Source organism: Sciurus carolinensis, chromosome 10 (genome assembly GCF_902686445.1).
Source record: "Sciurus carolinensis chromosome 10, mSciCar1.2, whole genome shotgun sequence".
Classification (NCBI taxonomy): domain Eukaryota; kingdom Metazoa; phylum Chordata; class Mammalia; order Rodentia; family Sciuridae; genus Sciurus; species Sciurus carolinensis.
The window spans coordinates 7825552-7844474 of NC_062222.1; the positions used below are offsets into that span (position 1 = coordinate 7825552).

General features: G+C 36.0%; 1 protein-coding gene across 3 annotated transcripts in view; it reads right to left on the minus strand.

Moving 5' to 3' along the window:
• The window catches only part of Sclt1 (sodium channel and clathrin linker 1), a 153144-nt gene that overhangs the window by 57115 nt on the left and 77106 nt on the right, over positions 1 to 18923 (minus strand). For all 3 annotated transcript variants that reach the window (XM_047567126.1, XM_047567125.1, XM_047567124.1), the window contains 3 exons: positions 13341 to 13518; positions 6979 to 7077; positions 1835 to 1906 (listed from right to left, as the gene is read on the minus strand). In XM_047567126.1, the coding sequence (XP_047423082.1) occupies positions 1835 to 1906; positions 6979 to 7077; positions 13341 to 13518 (349 nt within the window). The remainder of the gene's footprint in view (positions 1 to 1834; positions 1907 to 6978; positions 7078 to 13340; positions 13519 to 18923) is intronic.

Here is an 18923-nt window from a genome sequence, read left to right on the forward strand (position 1 = left end):
CTTGGAATGCACTGCCGCTGGCTTTTTCTTAACCTATTTTAAAAAGGTGCACAATAACCTAAAATATAAGTTTTTTTCTTCCTGCAAGCATGACTTAATTTGGTGTTAGTCAAAGTATGTTGAACTTACTTTAAGACTTAACTATTTTGGTAAAGATGATATAACTGCTTTTTAATAACAGAAAACAATAGCAGGCACCAAGTTGCTATGTCTGAGACTAGAGCCTAGATTTTTCTGAGAAAATATGCTTTTTAAAAGTAAATGAAAATGTCTTCATTTGAACACATTTTATAACATATTTAATATTCAATAGTTTTTGATTAAACAGAACTTTTTTTTTTTTTTTTTTTTTTTTTTTTTTTGCGGTGCTGGGGATAGAACCCAGGGCCCTGTGCTTGTAAGGCAAGCACTTTACCAACTGAGCTATCTCCCCAGCCCTTAACAGAACATTTTTTAACACAGAATCAACATGACATCAGATAATGTCTCATGTTTAGAAAAATCACTTAGCTATGAGAAATAATTGTACCATGAGCATTAGAAACATGTTTAGAAATAAAACTATAACTGTCAATTTTTTTAAACTATAGAGTGAGTTTAATATAACTTTGGTTGTTATCCCTACAGGACTTACTAGTCCTCACTCCTTTGGGAAAACAGAACTAATTTTCTTGCTCTTGCAGGTTACAGTCCACTAAATGATCCTAGACTGGGGTAAAGACACTGCTATTTCTCATCTAGAGAAGGGAGTCTTCTGGCAGCTAATCAGCCCATGAAATAGAATGAGCAAAACAATAGGGTGAGGCAAAGCTGTGCAACAATGAATGGCACGTGACTAATTAGCCATACTGCATCCCATTAATTTTACCCAATGTGCCTATATCACTAAAACAAGTGACATTTAACAAATAAATAAAAAGGAACACTGTTTTTGGTTCTGTACAGTCAGGGCCTGTATATAATGTACACTACAGAGTTTGTAGAATGTGGGAAAGATTTGATCCTTCTTTCAGAGGTATTTAAATATCATTCAGTTGATAAATGTTTATTTTAAAATATACTGTGTAAAAACACCATATGAGGCATGGGAGAAATAAAGGAAGGCAGAAGACTTTCTACACTTGAGTGCTTCCAATCTAACTGAAGGGATAAGATTCCACGGAGAGAGGAGCAACCAGTGTGTGTGTGGGTGTGCGCCTGACATCCACTAAGGCATCTTTATTAAAAGACAGCTCACTGCTCAGTCTTGTAACAGATGACAAGTGATAACAGGGATTCAGAAAAGATAGGAGTTTGTGAAGTTGTAAATATCTTTCCAATTCCTGGTATTGTCTTTATTTTTATTCCAAGTAAAATTTTAAAATTTCATTTCCACAAATTTTTAAGTTCGATTAATATTTCTAATGCATCTCCAGTCACACAAGCTCTGTCTTCCTCTTCCCTTTTGCCTACTTACTCTTCAGTACCCCTTTCTTTCGGGAACTTCCCTGTCTTGCTTCCCACTGGCATACACACACTCTCTCTCCCCGTTTTCCCTGGTCTCCAACATGAACCCGGCACGGGGGAGCAGTTGCAGCTGGGTGCTCAATGGCACTGAGTGTTCTGTCAAAGGCAAGAGATTACCAAGTAAATGCGTCGAATGCCACCTCATTCCTGCTAGACCAAGGCACAGGACTGCAGAAAACACGTCCACCTGGATTTTCACTTGGTGCCTGGAACCCAGCGTAGGTCATGGTTCAGAAAATGTATTTTGAATGAATAAATGTCCAATAACATCTATACTGGCTTTTAAGCAATATTTGAAAGAAAATTTCAATACACTCTTCTCACATACCATTTGAAGGGCTGAAAGTTCTTCCGTTAATCGAGAAATCTGTATGTGATATTGTTTTTTTGTGTTTTCAACCTGTAAATTAAGACATTACTAATTATTTAGGTAAAAAGTAAAAATGACTAGTATCTGATATACATTTAGGACAATTAATTTTTTCTGGTACGATGGATGGAACCCAGGGCTTTACTCATGTGAGGCAAATGTTCTACCATTGAGCTACATTCCCAAGCCCTTAGGGTAACACTTTTTATAAAAAATAAAATTATAACTTTTAGGGCATAAAAGACAAATAAGCACACAATGCATTTAAGAGCCCAGAATTTGTCATGAGAATGGAAGAAACAGGATGATACCTCTAGAAGGACACTAAGTTTTGTTTATATAGTTTCTTTCTAGCAATATTTTACAGTTATTAGAAATAAAAACTGGAAACACTTTATGAAACAAGTATTCATTCATTTAAAACAATAATTAAAATCATACCAATTAGTATAAATATGTTTTTATGAAAAATAAGTATATTCTCTAAAACTAAATATTTTTGAGAAAAGTGGCATTATATTACATCTCCGTGAGTCTCCTTCATTCTGGTGGAATAGAAGCCAGCTGATTCTCGGATCTGTTTCTGTATTCAACCTGCTGTGTTACTGCCGATCAGGCGGCCTCTGGAAAGCGATGCTACATGCTTGAGAGAGAACAGGTGTGAAGACAGCAACCGTGTGGACTGTCACTCTGAAAGTAGGTCTGACCACGGGAGCCTTGACAGTGCTCTCAAGAGCCAGTGCCCCAGCAGGGTAGAGAAAAACAGCACTGAAAATGCCACCAACAACCTCTAAGGCACTCGTATTTCACAGACAGAACACTACGCTGCACAGTCAACATCCTAGAACAAGTAAATGGTTTTTTACAAGTAAATGGAAATCTGCATTTGAATTAACACTGAAATATCTTCGGAAACAGTACAATTTATGTGCACGAAGTATTCTGAAGAATTAGTCACATCTTGTCAGGATGCTTCCTATGACAATAATTTTTTTCTAACAGCTGTTCGTGCTTTTCAAAAGGAGCGTGAAGAATACTGACGGCAATGGTATATTGTCAGGAAAACCTCCATGATCCAAAAGTCTTCGGGAATTTTCTAGAGAGTTATTAAATGAACTATTTAAAAAATGTAATGAAAACTTTCTTAGGAACATTTAGAAAAATGCCATGTACTTTGTTTGGTTTATTAATATGAGCTATATTTTTGAAGATCTGTCAACATTATATGTGGCTCTATTTTAGGTTATAATTGATGTTGACTTCCCTTATAAATTAAGGATTAGGTCATCGAGGATCAATGTATTCTGTTCATGGGTCAGTAATAATAAGAGCAATAGCATTTTGAGGATTATGTGTTAGGCACTATTCAGATGCTTTATGTATATTATCTCAATAATTCTAACAATAGGCACATGAGTAGTTATTATCTCCATTTCAGATCTGGAAGACTGAGTGTTATGGTTTGGATCTGAACGCCTCCCAAAGGCCCCCATGGTAGAGGTGTGGTCCCTCCTAAGGCACTGCTGGAAGGTGGTGGAACCTTTCAGAGGTGGGGGTGTAGTGGGAGGCCTTGAGGTCACTGGGATGTGCCCTAGAAGGGGATACCAGGACCCCAGTCCCTTCTTATTCCTCTTATTCACTTCCCAACCACAGGGTGAGTGCGTTTTTTTTTTACCATTATTTTTTATTGGTGCACTGTAATTGTACACATGGTGGGATTTATTGTTACATATTCGTACATGCATACAATGTAACAATCTAATTTGGTCAATATCATTCCCCAGTAGTTCCTGTTTCCCCTGTCTTCTTCCCTCCCCCTGCTCCCTTTCCTTTACTCTGCTGACCTCCCTTAGATTTGCAGGAAGGGAAGTGCTTCTGATCTCCCAATCCACTCCTGCCATGATCTGCTGACTCATTATAATCCTAACTAAAAGTGATGAGGCCAAATGGTCACAGACTGGAATTTCTGAAACCATCAGCCAAAATGAACCTTTTCTCCTTACAAAGTAGAAATGGAAAAGCTGACTAACAGACTGAGGCAAAAAGAAATTAAGTCATGAATGTTCCCATAATACAAACATTTTAATCCTGATAAGCAGGGTCATGTCTATCACTCACATAACTTGTAAAAAGTGTTAATATTCAGTGTCTAAAATGGACATAGCTAACTTAGGGTTCATGACAATAGCAGGGTGTATTCTGAAATACTTTTACACCAATGCTGGCAAATCCAGATAAATCCAGCTGTTCATACTTTCAGAAAAGACTGTGTAGAACTAGTAACCCTGATGACATATCACCACTACACTATGCTCCAAAGTTCACAGGGAATTTTCTAGTACTAGTATCTGATGAAACAAAATGTAAACCCTTGGTATAGGAACAAATATACACATCTGTGAGGGATTTGCTGTACTTGGGGCTCTGAATTCTACACAGGAACAAACATCTCCTCTCATTCCAACCTTATTTAAGTAAATGTTTCCTTCTATAATTTTGTGAATAGTAAGTATGTTTATCAACCAAACAGTAAGACAAATTAACAGGAAATAGGAATAGAAATTGCCAATGAATGTGCTACCCATGATTTAAAATCAAAAGCAAACAATGTTTAGCTGGGCACAGTGGCAAACACTTGTAATCCCAGCAACTCAGGAGGCTGGGGCAGGAGGAACACAAGTTCAAAGCCAGCTTCAGCAAGGCCCTAAAAAATGAACTTTGCTATTTTTTTGATTCAAATTTATGGCCAGAATAGAAGTATGTAAAAATGTATATTTTATACTTATTTTAATCAATAAAAATAAACACCTATAAAGTTAATTCTCAAACAGGTTAACTCTATATATTTGGAGAGCATGTAAAATTTTAATAAGTAGGTGAATTATTGTCAACAGAAATGCAAAATTTCAAAGAAAAACACTTTTCAATATATTTTAAAATACAAATAGTGTAAGCAATATATATGCTATATGTATTATATTCTATGAGATATAGCATATAAAATATGTATTTTGTTTATAAAATACTCTTGAAATTTCAAACACTAGAGAAATAAAAGAATGTTAAAATGAAAGGTGTCTTATTATTCTACCTCTCAGGTTTATTATTCACAGGTTGAGATATATAAGTAAATTTTAAATATATATATTAAAACATATATTAAAACATTTTAATATTAAAACACTTTAGCATATGTATCTTAACAAATATTTTAAAATATTATAGCTATAAACAACAGAGGGGATCACACACATATAACAGATTTCTCCATTTCAATCCCCAGTACTGCATGCATCCCTCCCTCCTGCCTCTCTCCGATCCCCTTCCTCTATTCTATTGGTCTTCCTGCTATTTGTCTATTTCTTTGATTTAAACATTATAGTTATATACATATTAGGGTGCACTGCAGTTTATTCATACATGTACCTAGTAGGATTTCGCTGACTTCATTCCCCAGTTCTTTGCCTGTTCCCTTCTCTCCTCCCTTTCCCTTGGTTCCCTACTTCTACTCTACTGATCTCTCTTTTATTTTATTGTACATATTCTTATTCCACATATACCATGATTTTGGATTAAATGAAAATTCAAAGGAAAAATGCTAAATATATTGATTATTATTATTTTGAATACTGGGATTTTAATCCTAATTTTCTTTTATATACTCTTACATATCTTCCATTTCTTTTAACCACATGCCTGTATTATTTCTAATAATAATTTTTAAGTTTATATATATATGTATATAAAAACCCTCATATTGGCAGTGGTGTGGAATGCAGAGGAGGCAGGGACCCAGAAGAATGCTTGGCACATAGAAGTACTCAGTAGATACTTCCTGAGCGAATGACTAGAGCAGTATTTAGGGACTGGGTGTAAGGAAATCCACAGGAGCACAGGAGAAAGGAAAGCCCGAGAGGAAGAGAGTGAGTCCAGTTTTCACCCTGAGCTTCCCATGCCTGCAGGGCTACTAGATGGGGAGATGACAGGAGGCATGGGAGGCAGTTAATGCTCACATTTGTGAGGCGTTTGGAGTTAACACAGAGATCACATGGTCTTGAAAAACTCCCCAGAAATTAGCTAAAGGTTAATGCAAAACACAACCTCCACCAACCTTAAAATCAAAGTGAATATATTTTAGGTTTAGAAAATACAATTGGAATGCTAATACCATGATAGAATACTTTGATAAAATACTTTTACCATAAAATACATACAATGTGTTAATTACCTATTTTAAAAATAAATCTTCAAGAAAATATTAGGCTGTGGCCCAGAGTTACAGTATCTGAACTTCATAAAGAGGGCATGGTTCTAGTAAGAGATTAGATTAAAAAGCCCAGGCATTAGTTAGGACACTGCCTCAAAATGGAATTCTTATATTTGGAACTGGCTAGTTTTAGTCACACAGTGACAAAGGACAGTCATGTATTGCTTAAGAACAGGGTTTGTTCTGAGCAGTATATTGTCATTTAACACAAACCAGAACGTACAGCTCACACACACACCTAGGCCGGATGGCATGGACTACTGCTTACAGGCAACAGACCTTAATGGTATCTCACTGTACGGGAAACTGGAGGGACAACAGTAGGTATTTGTGTATCTAAACATACTTCAACCAGAATAGGAACAGTAAAATCACGAGGTGACAGGAATTTTTCAGTGCATTATAACCTTAAGGAACCACTGTCATATACACAGTCTGCTGTTGACCAAAATGTTGTCACATGACAGGACTGTAATAGATTACCAAGAAATACTTTTGTGGGAAGAAGCATTATAGGGTGGCTTTGTAAGAATGCAAACTTTACCACTTAGTTGCCTGGGAGAAAGTAAATATCTTAATTTTTTTAAACTGACAAGGTTATTAAAAACCAGTCTATCCCCAGTACCGCAAAAAAAAAAAAACACCAGTCTAAAATGGTAGAGAAGTAATGTTAAAGGAAAGGAACATTTGTTCTTAACCATTTGTATTAATAATTTCACACACAGTCTTTATGAACATGTACACAGAATTTTTAAATCCTGAAGTCTCTAGGTAATACTTAGTTTATAGTTGGGACTTAGATTTGGAATTTTAAATATAATTAAAAATGCCTTACTTCTTTCTTGGTTCTTAAGGAGGTATTTTGAATAAGCTGAGAAACTGCTTCACTCATTTTCTTTTTATCTTCTTCATTTTGTTTCTTTTCAAGCAGAGCCTTCAAAACAAACCAATCATTTTATGTTACAGATCACATAATTATTAGTAAAGAGAAGAGATCAGAAACCTACCCAGTAATCACTCTCTTCACAGTAAGGTCGCATTCTGAATTTCAGGGACATCTCCACCAATCGTTGCCTGGGCCATGAATGAGCACTTTTCCAAACCTCATCCACTCTTGTCCTAATTAAAAACTCACTCTCTGACATTTATTTCGGCCAGTGTTTCCATCATTCTTCTAATCTCTATGGAGGGAAATCTTAGAGATTTCTGAACTTTTTTTCTCTTTCAAGTGCCTATACAAATTAAGTCATCCTATCTAGGTATCATATTCTTGAAAAAGTCTTTGGGATTTCTTCTTCTTCACATTATTTGATATTATTAAATTAAGTCCTTCAATGCCTCACACCTGGATCACATTTCATCCCTTTGATGCGTTTTTAACCTTACCAATCATCTCCATCTCCCACTAAAAAACACTGTCACAATTCTAGCTGTTTTTCAGTCACACTCCATTTCTCTGCTTTCCTGTGGGCAAAACTCTACAACTTGTTCACCTCCAACAATTCCTCCCACTGTCTTTTACACTCTCTTCAATCCACAATCCAGTTTTCATCACCATGATCTGACCTTTCCACGGCACCCGAGGCGGCTGATCCGGTTCTTCTTACTTTACTCTCTGGACCTGGCTTTCAGAGCACCCAGTGCTGGTGCTTCCTCTACCTCTCTGATTGTGCCTTTTCAGTCTCTTCTTCTGAATTTTTTAACACCGACCCACCCAAAGCTCAGTTCTTATCCCTTTTCTCTATGTCCTTTCCTTAGGGATCTAATAAAATCTTCTGATTATAAATACTTACATGCTGACAATGTCTAAATTTACATTTCTAACCCAAACATCTTTCTGAGCTGGGAATTCCTCCAATTAGATCAGATTGGATCAATCTCTCTCTCTCCTTTTAAAAATTCTTCTTCTTCTCCTCCTTCTCCTCCTCCCCCTCCTGTCCCCCCCTCCCCCTTCCCTCCCCTCCCCCCTTATGGTACAGGATGGAATCCAGGACCTCGCTCCAGGCAACTGCCATGCCACTGAGCCATATGCCCCAGTCCCATATTGAATCTCTTTTCTCGTCAACACATAGTTAAGTGGCCCTGTATTCTAACCTCACCATCTTCAAAATGTACCCTAAACATTCTCACACAGATTTCCTCCAGCTGAATGAGTAAGCCAGGGGGACGTCCTAGCTGTCATGACGTAACGGTCCCCGGGAGGAGATGGGATGAAGAAGGGGAACGATGCCAGGCTCTGCTGCCTGCCTGTTTGTGCGGTTGGTCAACCAACCTTGTCACAGTGTCCCTGCAAAAACAAACTGAGCAGCAAATATACCACTTATAGTAATTATTCTTGCGAGAAAAGTAATAGGTGAGTGACTAGGGTACTTGAAAATATTTTCAATTCATTGTGAGAATGGCATAAATTTTCCTACAAGAATTATTCTACCACATATGGATTTCCAGTTTTTCGTAGGTGGTAGAGTAACTTTTGTAGTAACCCCTATTTCTCACCCTGCATAAAACTCAGATCAAAATAGATCAAGGACCTAGGTATTAGACCAGAAACTCTGCACATACTAGAAGAAAAGATAGGCCCAACACTCTAACAAGTCGGCACAGGAACTGACATCCTTAATAAAACCCCTAAAGTGCAAGAAGTAAAATTAAGAATCAATAAATGGGATGTCATCAAACTAAAAAGCTTCTTCTCAGTAAAGGAAATGATAATGTGAAAAGAGAGCCTACAGAATGGGAGAAAAGCTGTACCACATGCACCTCAGAGAGCACTAATCTCCAGGACACATAAAGAACTCAAAAAACTTAACAGTAAAAAACAAAATAATCCAATCGATAAATGGGCAAAGGAACTGAATAGACATTTCACAGAAGAAGAAACATGAATGGTCAACAAAATATGAAAAAATGTTCAACATCTCAAGCAATTAGAGAAATGCAAATTAAAACTACTGAGATTTCATTTCATTCCAGTTGGAATGGCAATTATCAAGAGTACAGGGGCTGGGGAGGTAGCTCAGTTGGTAGAGTGCTTGCCTTGCAAACACAAGGCCCTGGGTTCAATCCCCAGCACCCAAAAAAAAAAAAAAAAAAACAAAACAACAAAAACAACAAGAGTACAGGTAACAATAAATATTGGCAAGGATGTGAAGAAAAAGGTATACTTATAATTTGTTGGTGGGACTGCAAATTGGTACAACTACTCTGGAAAGCAGAATGGAGATTCCTCAGAAAACTTGGAATGGAACCACCATTTGACCCAGCTATCCCACTCCTCAGTATATAACCAAAGGACTTAAAATCAGCACACTACAGTGATGTAGCCAAACCAATACTTAAAGCAGCTCCATTCACAATAGCTAAGCTATGGAACCAACCTAGGTGCCCTTCAATAAATGAATAAAGAAAATGTGATATATATTATACATATATATATATATATGTGTGTGTGTGTGTGTGTGTGTATATATATATATATATATATATATATATATATACATACATACAATGGAGTATTACTTAGCCATAAAGAATGACTTTATGATGTTTTCTAGCAAATGGATAGATCTGAGGACTATCGTGCTAAGTGAAATAAACCAGTCTGCAATAAAACAAAGGATCAAATGTCTTCTCTGATAGGTAGAAGTTAACCCACAATAAGCAGAGGAGGAAAGGGGAAGAATAAAATTGCAGAAGATTAGACAATGGGGAATGGAGGGAAGGAGGGGGGGTAAACAAAGGAAAGACAGTGGAATGAATCTCACATAGTTTTCCCATGTACATATATGAAAACAACACAGTGAATCTCACCACCATGCACCCCCAAAAGAGCAGGATTCTAACTAGAACAAGATATATTCCATGGTTGTATAATTATGTCAAAATAAATTCTGCTGTAAACTAAAAAGAACCAATTAAAACAATAAAAATTTTAAAAAATGTATAAAAAGTTACTCAGCTAAATGTTCAACTGAACAAAATATTTACAAAATTGATAAGCAATATAAAAATATATTCATAAAAGCATTCTCTAGAACAGGGCTGTCCTTCTACCTGGAAGAATGTGCTGCATTTCAACTCATCAATGTTCCAAAGGAGCTGTCCTAGGAGGAGGACACGGGGACACGTGTGCTGTACAGTGACGGCGGGTACTGCACTGCTGTCTGACTTGCTAATGTGCTGCTACTTATGGATATTTGTGACAAGTTGTGACCCACGCTTTCATATTCCAGAGAAAATATGAAAGAAGACATTTACTCTGAACGCTGGAGGAAAGTGAACATGTTATGTTTGAAGAATGTTTAGCAGTGGATAAAATGATTATCAGATATTAAGGACAATTCACTAAAACAATTCATTAAGAGGCAAGACCATAAGATTTGGTTGTCAATTCTAGGCACTATGGGGAATATTGGGATATTGTTATAACTGTGACTTATATTGTGGAAAAAGTGCTTCAGAAGCACCCGATGATGACCTTTTGCTGTGGAATCAGGTAGTTCTATAAATGCCTGAGGGGGTAGAGAATCCACAAATATACTCTGCTTTTTTTCAGTGATCTATTCACTGGGTATGATTGCTTGGTACACCTCAAATTATAGACACATAAGGGAAAACATAAAAAAGTGTCCTATGTAACCAAGAACACTAGTGAAAAAATAAGCAAGAGGGTTGTATGATACAAATGATGAAATTCTCATTGTATACAATGGTTACATAACAAATGTGCCATTTCTGGAACAAACTACAGTATAGTAGAACCACCTGGCAAAGTTTAATGAAGGAAAAAATTCAGAGTAGAACCAGTGTGCCTCAAGGAAAGGCAAGGGGATCTGCTTCAATTTCAGTGGTGTGGATACACACGATTGGTTGGTTGCCAAGCATCTCACTTCTGTTAGAGGTAAAAAATGATTTTGGCCTTTGTTCATTTAGATAATTGATAAAAGCATGGTTTACTCACAAATCTGGGAACAAAGACAGGAAAGAGCTCATAAATTTGCTGTACTTCAAAAGAGACATTTGCTTCGCATACCTAAAACGATGTAATGAGAAACCTTCACAAGGAAGTATAATATTCTCAGACCTACTACTGTGCAAACAATGTAAGATTTGATGTGAGAAACCATGTCATTCTTAAATGGCAAGAACATTGGTGACATCAAAACAAGTCATCTTATGTGAAACTGACAACATACTGTCAAGTACATAACCCTTTGAAGAGTTTTGCTCCTTTCCAACACAATGAATTGATGACTAGGTCATGAGAGCCACTTCTTTGTATATTGTGTAATATATGAAAGGATATCACATTTGCCCATTGCCCTAATTATATGACAGCTTATATATATGTAAAAGATATTACATTGTCCCAGTGTCCTATTTACAGGACAATTTTTATTTTCATTCTTAATGAAATAAAGAATATATAAGCTCTAGATTATGATTTCCAATCCATTTTAATGGACCTGTGTCAATTTTGTCAAAAGAGTCACGGAATTGAAAACTTTGGACTTAGTGGGTTAAGAGGATGTCAAACAAGTAACTGAAGATGGGACCCTCCAGCAGTTAAGCGAGGAGTCAGATGGGAGCTTGAATCTCTACCAACAGGCAGCCTCCATGAGAATCTAATGACTTACGACTTGCATGATAAGATCTTGGGGGAAAGGCAATGAGTGTCCTCACAACCTTTTCTGTCCACTGTACCCTACGCAAGATCTTCATTTTTGTGACCTGACGGTAATTCAAAGTGCTCACACAATTAGGTTTCAGAGGATAGAGGTAAACAATTTTGTCCTGTCCTTAATTTTTCTAGTTAACTTGGATGATTAAAACAATACCCAAAAATACCGTATCTATTGTGTGCTCTTTGTGCACGGTGCTAGGAACGGAAGCTGGGGCCTTGCCCAGGCTAGGAAAGCACGCTACCACACTGAGCTCCCCCGCCATGCTGTGTTCGTTTTAACTGGTCTAAGAGACAGGACTCAGATCACATAGGGAATAAGCTGAAAGGCAAGATAGCTCTTCAGTATTTAGCTTGTTCTGTTTTTAGTAGCTCTTGGAAAATTCTCCATTTTGTAAAAAAGGAAATAATTGATTTCCTTTATACTCCTCACATTTCCTAGAACATTCTGCATATACTAGGTATTCAATAAATACTGGTAAATAAACTAGTGATAATTTGGGCTCTACATAAAAAGACAGTGACATTCAAATATCTGTACCATTCATACAGAAGCAGTACAAGACAAAAAACATGGTATATGATGGCACAGAAATCACAATGTTTAGAAGGTTATAAAAAGGAAGAGTGACATAAAGGATCTAGTTAATAATCTTCAAAGTAAAAATTAACTCTGCCAATTAGACTTCTGTTCTATTAGAGTCACTATGTAGGAGATGAAGAGGAAAGAGGATGAATAAGATTGAGCTGATCCAACTGAAGAAAATATAGGGTATACAGTGGCAAAATACTGGAAGAGATTTTTAAGAAGTGTGACTACAGGACAGGAAGATCAGTTACACAGGGAAGTCTGATATTTAAATATTAGCTTTTGGAAAGGATTAACATTTTAGCATATTTCATTGTTGTGGTTTGGATATGAGATGTCCCTCAAAGTTCATGTGAGAAACAATGCAAGAAGGTTTGGAGGATAAATGATTGGGTTGTACCTTAACCTAATCAGTGGATTAATCCCTGATGGGGTTAACTGAGTGGCAACTGGAGGCAGGTGGGGTGTGGCTGGAAGAGGTGGTTCTTGGGGGGCAAGGCTAGGGGGTATATTTTTGTATCTGGAGAGTGGAGTCTCTGCTCTGCTTCCTGATCATCATGGGGGCCACTTCCCTCCACTACACTCTTCGCCATGATGTTCTGCCTCACCTCGAGCCCCCAGGAATGGAGCCCGCCTTCTGTGGACTAAGACCTCTGAAACCGTGAGCCCTCCAATAAACTCTTCCACCTTTACAGTTGTTCTGGTCGAGTCTTTTAGTCACAGTGGTGAAAAAGCTGACTACAACATTCATGATATTAAGTCTTACCATTAAAAAACAGCATGTCTGTTTACAGAGTGCAGAGCAGTGTCATGTTCCTGCCTTTGTGCAGCTAATGATTCACTTACCATTAGGCCACAGGGGAATGTCTGGCATTTTATTATTTATAAATATGTTTATGAGTTTTCTTTTGTTTTTGAGTTTTCTTACCTGACTTTTTTGAAGGTTAGCCTCTTCTAGGAGTTGCATGCTATCTCTGGCTCTTAGAATAGCCTCATATTTCTCATTTTCTAATTTATTGCATATTGCTTGTAGGTCTCTGGTTTGTTTTTCCTGATGTGTTTTTTCTGTTCTTAACTGGTTGGCTTCTTGGATTGCAACACATAATCTAGAAGTTAATAATCACATTATGAAAATTAAATATTTTTAAAGAAGGAGGGAAATGAGATTTAATGAGGATATATTATAAGAAAAGTATTATGCGATAACTTTCATATGTATTTTCTCATTTGATCATTCCCACAATTCTGTAGTGGGTTTTATTTTCTCCATTTTAAAGAACAACAAGCACACCCACAGAGGTTTAGCTCTTTGAGGTCATATGACTAAAGAGCACAGGGGTGAGACAGCCTAGATATTCTCTAATTATGTTATGGTATCACACTGTATGATGTGACAATAGTATGACACAAATCTTTAAAGATTGCTTTGTCCTCTATATTTATATGGTCTTCCTCATTTCTTTTTTTTGCATGGCCCCCTTTTCCTGACTTCTACTCAGGTAAGCCTGTTACCTTCTTAATGAATACCTTTGAATATTTTTCTCCAGTTCCTATAATTATATATATACATATACACACATAGCATATACACATCTATAGGCTTCTGCACATATTTCCTGTTACAAAAATTAAAATCCTAGTATTACGCTCTTTTCTGTACTTTTCTCATTCAATATATGAGAAAATTCCATTAAACAATACATCCAAAGCTCTTTCTTTTCCTAGTCTGATGGATATAAGCTGTTCATTTGTATTTTCTTGACTACTGGGGAGTTTAAACATTTTTTCTTATTGTTTTATAAGCCATATATTTTTTTTCTTTGAATTCCTTTTTCACCTTATCCATCTATTTTTTTCTGATAGCTGTTTACTCATCCTTTATAAGAACCCTGAATAATATAGTTGTTAATCCTCAGTACGTGCTTTATGCTGTAAATGTTTTCCAAATCTACTTTGTTGTTGTCTATTGACTGTGTTTAAGGAATCCTTAACTGAAAAAGTTTTTTATTTGTTCTTTTTAGTTATATATGACAGTAGAATCTATTTGGATATCTTTATACAACATGGAATATCTTAATCTAATTAGGATCCCTGTCTTGTGCTTGTACATAATGCTGAGATTCACTGAACACAAGACAATTTGATGATTTTTTTTTCCTTTTGAGATTTCAACTTTTATATAGATAGTCTTCCTCTGCCATACATATTCATTACCAAGAAACTTATTTTTCATCATAATATCTGAGGTGCTATATGGCTTTTAAAAACTACCTCAATATATTTTCCTTGATAAAAATAAAATTAAAAAATGAATATAATCAGTTCACAACTAGAACATATTAAGACATACATTAACATACATACAAAATGCCCTATAGAGAAATGATATGAAAGCTAACATAATTTCATCTAGTCAATAGAAATGTTTTAAAATATTTTTAGATTAATTTATAAACATTTAATAATAAGCCACTTAACAGAGTATATAGAAATCTAGTCTTTCCTAGAGAGATCTGCCATTCCCTGAATCCCTTAGTCATCTAAAAAGCGGGGTGGGGTTTTCAGGGTAGATCTTTAGAAGAAGAAAGGAAATAACATGCTTTTAAAACATTTATGGCATCTGAAAGGATCGTAAACAATTTAAAAACTCCAAATAATAAATACTTAATGATACTAAAATGTCTTTGACTTTATAAAATAGCAATAATTTAATAACACTAAAAGAAGGTCAGTATAAAAATACTCAAGGAAGAGTACCTGAAATATGAAAACTGAACTTTACATGAAGTATTCTTAGATTTGATTTTTTCTTTCTTTCTTTTAATATGCAGTGATCCCTTCTTAGAGAGTTTTTTACTTAGTTATAATATTAAAGTTTTATACCAAAAACAACAATAAAAAATCCCCAAAGATAACTTAAAGCATTGTTGAATAAATAAACCTGGTTATGATTCAATACTAACAGAACCAACAGGAAGTGAAGTTCCTCATTCAGAGGCAACAGTCTGTCAGGTCACGATTTCACTGTTTCTAGTCATTAGCACAGAACAGCACAGAATGCTGCTAAAATAAAAGAAATAAAAATATTCGAACACTGGTTTTCTGAGGTTAACTTGAAGAAATTCAGGAAAGCAATAAAATAATCAACTGCTGTAAAGCTGAAAAAAACAAAAAACCATAAACCAAAATCCCTAATACTTAACACTTACAAATCCTTTCATTAGTCTCAAGTAAGCAGTTAAAATCAATTAGTTCTCAACCTGCTGTAAGCAAAGTAATTCTTTTATTAACATCTGGAGAAGAGAAATTCAAATACACATATTCTGGACATACAATAAATTAATTATGGATCTATGACTAGAACTAAGATATCAGTTCTTGATAGGTCAGGAGACTACATCTGTGTGTTACAGATTCCAATCATACAGGATAAATTTTTCAGATATAAATCATAATGTGAATGTGAATCTTTAATGGATTATTAATGACAATTTTCAAGTTTCTTAAGGGAACAGTCAATAAGCATTAGGAAACAACAACAAAACCAAAAGATGCTAGAGTGATCTTTTGTAATAAGATAGCAATTTATGATCAAGCTCCAGAATATACTTAATAAAGCAATTCAGACCTTCAATGACAAATAAATATTATGCTCCAGAAAACTCCAGGGAAACCACTCTAGATGTGGGAACTCACACAAGAGATTTTATTAAGCAGACAGGCAGAGTGTCTCCCTGTAAGGGGTGGGGAGAGAAAATGGTGGGGGAGCCCTTCTTAAGTAGTGGAATTTCGGGGGCTAATAACAACGGACCAGTGGTTGGCCAGGAGGTTCGCGGGCTAACAATCTGGGTTGAAAAGTGGTATGGGGGAGGGAGAATAATGGCGGGAGCAAAATAGCAGATCTGATGCCAATAGAAAGCATAATGATTTCTCAAGTATTTTTCCTCTTGTTTATCTATTTAGTAAGAAACAATTTTTTTCTTTATAATTTTTACTCCTCATTATTATTTTTTTCTCTGTTTTGAAATGGAAAGAACATTTTGATTTTGAGATTGATTCAACTGACTATGACTGCTTTGGGGAAAAGGTAAAGGTAATAAATAATAAATTCCTTGCACATGAAAAAATCCTCATTGTTTCTTTAATTACTCAATATATTTTACACTTTATGATTTTTATTACATGAAGGTCTTTTGGGGGTGAGGTGGGAGTTGGTTCTAAATCCTACACTTATTTTCCTCCTGCTAGTCAACTGGTTTATTTTCTCTTGCATTTGGTAATTCTTGAGAAAATCATTTCTGCCTGCATTAAATCTATGGGAATCCTTAGGGGCCTAAGTTAAAAATACCACCCTCCCCCCCCCAAAGAGATTTACTTTTCCATTTCCCATGCACCATGACTTGCTACCAAAGTAAATGCCACTTCAGTTTTTGGCCAGAGTTTCCAAATGAACAGGTGTGTAAGTTTGAACCCCAGGCAAAACTGCAGCCAGGGCTGTGTTTACACATTCCCAGAGAAGCCTACAATGGTTGGTTATCTTGTTTTGTCTTTTCCACCTGACAATATGGGAAGCAGTTTTCCATGTCATCTGTCTTAGCTAAGAGGCATATATTTTCCCTGTCTCACCTTCCAGTGAGGCTGTAGTTCTTGAAGGGTTCCACTTCAAGCGGGTTCCACTAGGTTTAGGGTCCTGCCACTTTATAGAGTCCCAGGCCTGGCTTCCTTCTTTATTTACTACTCTGATTTAGCTCCCTGCCTTTGCTTGTTTATACTCTGGGAGATTTACTTCTCTTACATTTAAATGCTCAGTTTATAAAAAGATAAGCTTAGTTTATCATCAGGGTGCTCACATTAAGAGGGCTTTCCTAGAACTATTAGTCTGCCATTATGTGAATGAGAATAGTCTGCACATTCGTTGAGTCATTTTGTTCTCTTTGCTTTCTAAACTGCAGCAGTGGTCCACCCAAATATCTGCTTCTGACCTTGAGAGGAGATCCTGTGGCATATTACACCCAAGGTCCCTGGTTCTCGTTCTTCCTCTGTGCTGATAACATTGATTACACTTGAACCCTGTACTCCCAGGAAAACAGGGATGGCTAAGAAATACCCCTACCCTTGTTGTCCAGAATCCTTTATCCTCTGGTGTTGGAGCAAAGGAATGAGAGCAAGCACTCAATACTCCAAGAACAGACCCCCTCACCCTTCTCATGACTGCCCAAAGACTCAAGCCCACCACCCTTGTTTTCCTGCCTAAAGGAAAACCCCAGCCCCCCTCCTTTTTTTTTTTTTTTTTCCTTTTTTTGAAACAATCCTCATTAATGAATGTTCTCCCTTCTGCAACAATCTGAATAAAATCATCTCCTATATTTGTCCGGTACATTTGGTCTTTCACAGTACTAAAGAGCCCCTAAATTACCCAAACAAACCTCGACAGGAAAGAAAATTTTAACTAAATTCTATTTTTTAATCATTTTCACATTATTCACTCTCAAGCTCTTAAATGCACACACACAACACACACACAAACACACACACACAACACACACATACACACACAGCCCTATGCTTTTTTTAGAAGTTCTAGTTTCTAAAATGTCTTCAGTCTAGGAAATGAGGATTTGCTGAAGAAAGACCATAAAAAAGTGATTTGCATTCTGATTAAGTAAAGATATGTAAATCTGGATGCATTCTTTAGTAAATAAAAGTGAAATCTCAAACATCCATTTAGGTTGACAGTGGTAGCAAGGCTGTCTCAAAACAAAACAAAAGGGCTGGGATGTAGCTCAGTTGTACAGTGACCCTCAGTTCAAACCCCAGTACCTCAAAAAATAAAATAGAGTAAGCACATTTTTTTTTAAAATAATCTACAACATTCAACTTCTGGAGTTAATCATTCTTGCAGTGTTTATGGCCCATGATTCTGAAAATAAAGTTTAAAAACTAATATTTTCCTTCCTTCCTTTTTTTTTTTTTTTTTGTAGTACTGGGAACTAAACGCATGCCGTCTTCTATTTGAATGGCTTACTTCTACTATAAAAGTACTAAACTATGGGGATGCTCAGGTAATATCAAATTTCCTTTGATATTATGATTTAGAAAATTTAAGCAGTCATGAGAAGAAAGAAGGATTTTAGGTGTCTAAAGATCAACTAGGTTTACTTCAGACTTGCAGGGTGACCTCGAGATGGATGAAAATGAAGGTGTACTTTGTCATGCAATACTAAAACAAAGGCCACAGAACTCAAGAGTTGTTCTTTTTTAAAAACTCAAGAGTTGTTTTTTTAAAAAAGCACTGGAATAAAATTGGTACAACTGTTCTCTCTCAAAGTTACGAATACTAAAGAACACTGTATGAAGAGTACAGGCTCATCAAAGAAATGATTTTTGAATATATGTTCAAAGTGTAATAATTTTCTGAATGTGATTTTAAAAATAATGTCCAAAGTATAGGACTTTAAACCTATAATTACAGTTTTGATTTAACACTATTAATATATATATTCTAATACCA